Raw genomic sequence first — 8,949 nt, forward strand, 5'->3', positions numbered from 1 at the left:
GAGCAAAATACCTTTATTTGTAAATGAATAAGTATGTTGAAATATATTCATTTGGTAAGTTTCACCAAAAATGTATTCCGATATTAAAGACATATTTTATGATAAAACAGTACTAAGGGACAACCTCAACATTACAGTGGTGATAACTTGGATACAATGGCAATTTTATGTTATCCAAATAAGCATTCAGCTTCATGTGTAAACAGTATGAGTATGCGTTTCCTGCAATAGAACTCAACTGGTTTGTCCAAGTAAGGACTAGGTTTGTCCAAGTAAGGACCAGATTATGTCATGCTTTTACATACCTTGCAATCTTGTGCTTCCAGCAATAGCTGGGTAATTATGTATACCATGAAATGGAAAAAATGGAGCACCATTATCACCAGACATGAAATTTGCCCTCACGTATCCAGCATTTCCATTGTCTGGACCACAAGGTGCACACTGTTTTGCACTTTGACCTGCATTCTCCGGTTGATTCTGAAATATTTACATGAAAATGTTAATGGGAAAATGTAATATTTTAATCAGAATTTATAAATTACGTGACTGATTACACAATGGAATGGCATTATCAGTACACGTTAAGAAAAAGAAGGTAGAAGAGTAAGAAAGTCCTTTGACAAATTTCCTTATGAAAGTCAAGTATGCATATATAATATCTATACATTGATTTTATTTGACAGAATGCAAAATATAGTTCCCCAAACTGACAAAATAATAACATTTGAAAAACAGAAATAAAATCTTTTAAAATGAATAATAAAAATGTTCATATTTATTGAAAATGTTTATATCTTTTTTGGGTTTCCCACTTTTATTTCATCGTCATTAACATTGTTCCATTCATTATGATTTTTACATTTATACATTATCTAATCTAATTCATCATAATTGCTTAATTACAGTATTCGGTTTGTAACATGCTACAAATGTTTATATTCTTATATCGCAATCAAAGAACAGGCTTGTATGACCAATTATAAACGATGACTACATTCTCACACATACTTATCAACAGCTTCATGACTAAGAGAAGATGGCCCAATGACAAATGGCATCACCCCGATGTTGTTGTCTAAAATCTAAAATGTAAGTTACTATATAAGGAAAAGAGAAGTATTTTGGTATTGCTTACCTGCTCCAACTGTGTGGTGAATTACATTATCCTGAATTGCATCCCGATAGCAGGACTGAAGCCATTATGAAATGTATATTCACGTACAAACGATGGACTTTCTACAGTAACTTCTCCAATATCCAAGAAAGCAACTGAATAATGTGGCTCATAAAAATCTGAAACAAATAAATAAGTGTCACTATCGAATGAATAAGTGCCAGACAAAAACCTCAGGGAAAAAAAAGTTACAATTACAGAACTAACACTTTCCAATGTAAGAATGTTCCTTTATAGAAGTATTTTAACACAACCTGTGTTATTATAATGTATTATTCTGGTCCTCAAGCTTTACTGGAAACTGAGGAAATTCGGATTAGGCCCTCCACGGACCCTCGACAGCCAGCAGTGCAGCGCCTACCAGATCAGCACACCGGGAGACAATCCCCTACTTTTTTCAAACAGTGTACCACGTTCTTTAATGTGCACTGTTAAGTACACAGGACCAACGGCTTTACATCTCATCCGAAGAATAAGGCAATGAGAGTAAAGCATCCTGCCTAAGGAACCATGGTGGTCTATTTATAATTATTTTCTCTCAATCTAATAACAATCATTGCCATGATTCAATAAATTGTTTATTAATTAAAAATATAAAAATCATCACCATTAATGACCAGAAATAATGAGTGATAGAGCTGATAATGTTAGTTTTCCCAACGATTATATAATCTTAAGTTTCCAAAGAAGGAAAGAAGGCAAATAAAGAGAATGCTAGAAGTTTGGACTGGCAAACAGTTTAGTGTACACATAAACAGTAGTTACTGGCACTGTATACTTCAACACAAAGAATAAATATTCTAAATATTTATTTCTTAGGCTTAATACTTACAATAGTTGGTTAGATCCACTGCTAGCATTCTTCTTACTTAGATTCATTCGCATAGTCTGACATTTTAACTTAAGGTACCTTCTCAGGCAGTGCCATGTTCTCTATTTTAGAAAATTGTGCTCTACAAAGAAACACAAATATTTAATATAACTCACAATATTAAAAAAAAACTTACATACAGTACATAAACGTATACACGGTAGGTGTATGGTCAAATTATTTGACATATTGTTGCATGATGAAATCAATATGAAAAGAACGGTTGCGTTTTTCTCCACATTTCAATCAACATGCTGTGATCGTTCTGTACCGCAAACATATCACTATCACGAACACATATTCTTATATCGCAATCAAAGAACAGGCTTGTACCAATTATAAACGATGACTACATTCTCACACATACTTATCAACAGCTTCATGACTAAGAGAAGATGGCCCAATGACAAATGGCATCACCCCGATGTTGTTGTCTAAAATCTAAAATGTAAGTTACTATATAAGGAAAAGAGAAGTATTTTGGTATTGCTTACCTGCTCCAACTGTGTGGTGAATTACATTATCCTGAATTGCATCCCGATAGCAGGACTGAAGCCATTATGAAATGTATATTCACGTACAAACGATGGACTTTCTACAGTAACTTCTCCAATATCCAAAAAAGCAACTGAATAATGTGGCTCATAAAAATCTGAAACAAATAAATAAGTGTCACTATCGAATGAATAAGTGCCAGACAAAAACCTCAGGGAAAAAAAAGTTACAATTACAGAACTAACACTTTCCAATGTAAGAATGTTCCTTTATAGAAGTATTTTAACACAACCTGTGTTATTATAATGTATTATTCTGGTCCTCAAGCTTTACTGGAAACTGAGGAAATTCGGATTAGGCCCTCCACGGACCCTCGACAGCCAGCAGTGCAGCGCCTACCAGATCAGCACACCGGGAGACAATCCCTTACTTTTTTTCAAACAGTGTACCACGTTCTTTAATGTGCACTGTTAAGTACACAGGACCAACGGCTTTACATCTCATCCGAAGAATAAGGCAATGAGAGTAAAGCATCCTGCCTAAGGAACCATGGTGGTCTATTTATAATTATTTTCTCTCAATCTAATAACAATCATTGCCATGATTCAATAAATTGTTTATTAATTAAAAATATAAAAATCATCACCATTAATGACAAGAAATAATGAGTGATAGAGCTGATAATGTTAGTTTTCCCAACGATTATATAATCTTAAGTTTCCAAAGAAGGAAAGAAGGCAAATAAAGAGAATGCTAGAAGTTTGGACTGGCAAACAGTTTAGTGTACACATAAACAGTAGTTACTGGCACTGTATACTTCAACACAAAGAATAAATATTCTAAATATTTATTTCTTAGGCTTAATACTTACAATAGTTGATTAGATCCACTGCTAGCATTCTTCTTACTTAGATTCATTCGCATAGTCTGACATTTTAACTTAAGGTACCTTCTCAGGCAGTGCCATGTTCTCTATTTTAGAAAATTGTGCTCTACAAAGAAACACAAATATTTAATATAACTCACAATATTAAAAAAAAACTTACATACAGTACATAAACGTATACACGGTAGGTGTATGGTCAAATTATTTGACATATTGTTGCATGATGAAATCAATATGAAAAGAACGGTTGCGTTTTTCTCCACATTTCAATCAACATGCTGTGATCGTTCTGTACCGCAAACATATCACTATCACGAACGCTGAACATCTTGCGACATAGCGCACTTAACAAGACTTCCCCAATCAGAGCGATTATTGTCCAAAGTGTGCATAGACTTGTTTATTTTTGTTTTTTCATTTTCTATAATTTTGATGTGATTTTGGGTCGTCCCCTTAGTCTCTTAACTTTTCTCATTGTTTGTTTCCTCGCATAGAGCTCTTTGAGCTGGGATATCGGAGTCTAGATGAAGAAGGTGTCCACACTATGTCAACATATACTGTATATTTAACAATTACAAACTTCATTTTGTATATGAAGACAGATTATGGCACTCCTCATCTTAGAGACTCAAAATACCTGCTTTTAAAACGGATAGATTTTAAGTAGCTACCAGAAAAGCTTTAGTGAGAAGTTTAAGGCGCTGTGGGTGCTCAAATGAAAACTGTCAATGGATGTCAAAGGTTGAAAAAGCAATGCGTTGCTCAATTTCTAAACAATGACCCTGTTGTACACACATTTGACTGGATATTTGTTTAATTAATGTACAGTATGTATGCATGTATGAACATGCTCGCCTGCATCTTAAATTGAGAGGATCTGTGTGTGTAGCATCCAATAAGAATTTAGTGAAGTTCGAGAAGCTGGGAAGAGCAACCCTGTGTTGATCTGGGCCTCCGTGGATAAATTGAACTTATTATACCTATTCATGGTAACAGTAACGTTTGTTGCTCTTAGAGTGGATACGATAGTCTACAATTGAAGATGCTTTTAAAATTGGGGTAGGGGGAAGTGTTAATAGAAGGTAGTAGGTTAAATAGAGGGAGACCTGCATTGAAAATTTGAAATGGACTGTAATCTTCAAAAAGAAGTTGCTCTTAGATTGGATACACTAGTCTACAATTGATGGTGATTTTAGAATTATAATGCAGTATTAAATAGAAGATGGATGGTTAATTAGAGAGAAAAACTGCATTGACAATTTGAAAATGACTTATAACTAATTTAAAAATCACCAACCTTGGAATCCAGATGTTCTGCAATATCCATTGTAAAATCTTCAATTAGATTAAACTGAACATCAAATTTCTCAACAACTTTTAGTGTTGATCTGCGATTGATATGTGGAAAACACCCTCAATGACAGAAAACTCTGTTGAGTTGATACCTTCTAGCGTGGATGAGTTGGAATAAACAATGCTGAATTTAAAGAAGTAACCACTTTCTGACAGATTAATGGCAAGATCAGTGAAGTTGGCCCAGCCATGGATTATATCTACAGTGTTGTTGCTGACGAGCTCTGCATCAGATACTCCTGGGCATTTTCCATGGATGTGAAGAATGTCCCAGATTTTGCACAATTTCACCCTGTAAAAATCATTGAATAATTCCTTTTTTTTCGTAGAATATTTGTATCAAACCTATGGTGTATTACCACAGCTTGATAGCCTATATTGGAGTTTAGAAAGAATTGTGTTAAATCTACACTGGTATCCAATATAGAGATGCAAGGTTGAATCTCAAATAGCATCAGCCGTTATAAACGTATACTCATTGTGCTTGAGAATTGATAGATGATTTCTACTCCTGGGTCACTAGATGCCTCTTCTTCAGCTTGCTTCTCAGAATACCTGTGAACCAATTAGTTATGTTGTTTTGTAATGATATAGGCATTATGGTTATGTTCGTTACAAGCCACACATGAGAATACAATTTAAGACTTTGGACAAGACGATACAAGCCAGTTTACAGAAAACTCTACTTCAAATCATTACTTCTTAAATGTGACTTACGTTTTATTGCCTGTACTTGGACCTCCTGTTGTATTTGTTGCTCTCACACCCCTTGTTGGGTCTGCGGCTGGGGAGAAGGATCGGTCATTGCTAATAACCTCAACTTCAAGACTCTCGTACAAAGTACCGGTTTGTGCTGCATTAACAATTTCTGCTTGAAGGTTAACTAACTCATCATGTTCTAGGGTTGAATTGCCTGTAAGGAAGAAATATTAATTATTGTTTAGATATTAAAAGAATAGGCAATGAAATAAAATTCAACTCATTTCTAAACATATAAAACTGAAAAAAGAAGAAATCTGGATAGATTATGTGATACTTTAATATGGTTAAAGAAAGCTATTTACTTACTGTATTATATATACCAAACTGGCAAGATTGTTAACAAGATCTTCTTCATAGAAGTCATCAACATCAACAGAAGCCACACCAACGTCAACCATTATAACCGGTGTAGTGATGATGTCAATTGGGTCACTACCAAGTATCCAAAGAGTCTGCCAATCGCGATCAAAATAGTTCTCGCCATAAATGCTGGAGTCATGAACTGATCGTCTGGTCTATTTGGATCTTCTGGAACACATGTAATGACGATTGGTGAAGACGTCGTAATTCTTGTGTCAGGATCAAGACTTTCAATAATCAACATAGCGTAATCGTAGTCATAGCATTCAAAAGCCTGCCAAGATTCATGCCATATGCAGTCTTCTGTACCAATGATACCTTAATGAAAAGAGCAGATTAGATAAAAGATTTTACTACCATTGATGTCTGTAACCATCATGTTTGGAATTCTATAATCCTATAATTCTAAGTCAACGTCTCGGATCTCTATCCCACTCGTATGCAGAATCAGGAATAACATAACCAGGCCGTGATCCTACTAGAATTCCACCATCTTCGTCTCTGATCATTGCATTCTTAAATGCATCACAATCCATCTCCACGCACTCAGAAGGATTAAAGACCCTTTCCCTTCAATTTGTGACGTTTTGTAAAAATAATACATATATATTACTTTAAAAACATTAAACAAGGTCACTCCTTGTCTAAAATGTACGTTTTATGGTAAATTATGATAAAAAGTGAGAAACAATGCACTACCTATGTAGCTCGCGGCGAATGACCTCTCGTGGGCAGTCTAGCCTAGCTAGGCTGAGTTTTGTAGGCCTAGCCGGTAAACATCGGTAACGTACGAATATCGTATGCTAGTTATATACCTAGCCTGACGTTGTATAGTTGCTGCAATAATTGTCTTTCTATATTTGCCAGACACCGTTGATACAAAATGGGGAAAACCTGGTATTTTCGGTGAAAATTTATGAGTCTTCCATTTGTTTTGGCCTCACGATCAATCAAAAAGTGGGTGAATTACAGAAGAAAAACAAAAATATCAGTCCGCACGCAATGCATTTTGGGATTTATAGCGGGCCGCTAAAATCAACTTATTTTTCACATTTTTAACCATTTAAAGACAAAAAAGTTACCATATAATATTTATTTTTACATTAATTGTAGTTTGTGACCTTAAATTAGATCTAAAAAACGTAGGGAAGGGGGTCTTTTTAACTTTACTGTAGTGTTAAGATTAAATGAAAAGTATTGTAGGTACAGTAAGTGTACTAGGTTGATGAAAATAATGCAATTAGCAAGTAAAGATACACAATGATTTACAATAACGTAACTTGGATAAATGCAAGTGGTCCGTAGATATATAGGATAAATACTATTAGTACTTACCCTAAATTAGGTATATGTATGTAAACCCTGTTCTTGTCTCTGACTGTTACCTTCTTTGTACCTATAAGCATTCAGCTTCATGTGTAAACAGTATGAGTATGCGTTTCCTGCAATAGAACTCAAACAATGGCAGTTGTTGGTTTGTCGAAGTAAGGACTATAGGTTTGTCCAAGTAAGGACCAGATTATGTCATGCTTTTACATACCTTGCAATCTTGTGCTTCCAGCAATAGCTGGGTAATTATGTATACCATGAAATTGAAAAAATTGAGCACCATTACATGAAATTTGCCCACACGAATCCAGCATTTCCGTTCTCTGGACGAGGTGCACGCTGTTTTGCACTTTGACCTGCATTCTCCGGTTGATTCTGAAATATTTACATGAAAATGTTAATGGAAAAATGTAATATTTTAATCAGAATTTATAAATTACGTAACTGATTACACAATGGAATGGCATTATCAGTACACGTTAAGAAGAAGGAGGTAGAAGAGTAAGAAAGTCCTTTGACAAATTTCCTTTCGAGTGAAAGTCAAGTATGCATATACTGTATAATATCTATACATTGATTTTATTTGACAGAATGCAAAATAGAGTTCCCCAAAATGAAAATATAATAAAAATTGAAATACAGAAAAAAAAAAAAACATCTTTTAAAATGAATAATAAAAATGTTCATATTTATTGAAACTGTTTATATCTTTTCTTTTTTTTTTTTGGTTTCCCACTTTTATTTCATCGTCATTAACATTGTTTCATTCATTATGATTTTTACATTTATACATTATCTAATCTAATTCATCATAATTACATAATATATACAGTATTCGGTTTGTAACATGCTATTTAATGTTAAATCTTACTGAACCTACCTGTAACTCATCGCAATCAAAGAACAGGCTTGTACCAATTATAAACGTCCATTCTCACACATACTTATCAACAGCTTCATGACTAAGAGAAGATGGCTCAATGACAAATGGCATCACCCCGATGTTGTTGTCAGCAAGAACAAGATCAGTCATTTACAACGGAACTCGAAATTTGGAAAAAGACTCCATAATCCCAATTCTTCCAGATGAAGAAATTGGCAATCTGTGTGCAGTCTCTCTGACCATCCCTCGTCATGAACACCGTGCAAAGAAGTATGGCCTTCGTTGTTGCTCCATTGACTTTCAACGTCACAATCTCCCCACTGACATGGTACAGCACCATCTCAGAGCCTACCACAGTGTTGTCTTGTAGGATGACATCTCTGGAGCTCTCAATTTCAATACCTGCTGGCCACGATATATCCTCAGCATTGTAGCGGTCTTGATATGTACCAGGAAAGACAGAACAGCAGATTAATCTAAAATGTAAGTTACTATATAAGGGAAAGAGAAGTATTTTGGCATTGCTTACCTGCTCCAACTGTGTGGTGAATTACATTATCCTGAATTGTTAGTCCTGAAGTACCAAACATCCCGATAGCAGGACTGAAGCCATTATGAAATGTATACAACCGCTGGACCTTCTACAGTAACTTCTCCAATATCCAAGAAAGCAACCTAAGGGAACATTATACTTACCCGTTGATTAAGTTAATTAACAATTGGGATGAAATATTTTACAGTACTTTGTACTTAATTTATTATTAACATTAAAACATATTTTAGTGTAAATTAAAAATAATTTTATTTTATAGTTGTTTATTTATAATTTAATT

The 8,949-nt window shown here is 34.5% G+C and overlaps 1 protein-coding gene across 1 annotated transcript; it reads right to left on the reverse strand.

Annotated features, from left to right (window-relative positions):
- Positions 1-8,170: 8,170 nt before the first annotated feature.
- On the reverse strand, positions 8,171-8,706 carry LOC144839189 (fibrocystin-L-like). Its single transcript, XM_078694502.1, has 2 exons — positions 8,646-8,706; positions 8,171-8,554 (listed from the first exon to the last, which is right to left on the reverse strand). The coding sequence occupies exons 1-2, from the start codon at positions 8,704-8,706 to the stop codon at positions 8,259-8,261; spliced, it is 357 nt and encodes a 118-aa protein (XP_078550628.1). The 3' UTR covers positions 8,171-8,258.
- Between the last annotated feature and the right edge of the window lie 243 nt (positions 8,707-8,949).

Source organism: Antedon bifida, chromosome 4, assembly GCF_963402885.1.
Source record: "Antedon bifida chromosome 4, ecAntBifi1.1, whole genome shotgun sequence".
Taxonomy (NCBI): Eukaryota; Metazoa; Echinodermata; class Crinoidea; order Comatulida; family Antedonidae; genus Antedon; species Antedon bifida.

Excerpts from the sequence above, each read along its gene's own strand:
- LOC144839189 (XM_078694502.1), bottom strand. The coding sequence starts at position 8,706 with ATGTTTGGTACTTCAGGACTAACAATTCAGGATAATGTAATTCACCAC. Across the intron at positions 8,555-8,645 it reads TCACCACACAGTTGGAGCAG|ACCGCTACAATGCTGAGGAT; the intron begins GTAAGCAATGCC and ends GTACATATCAAG.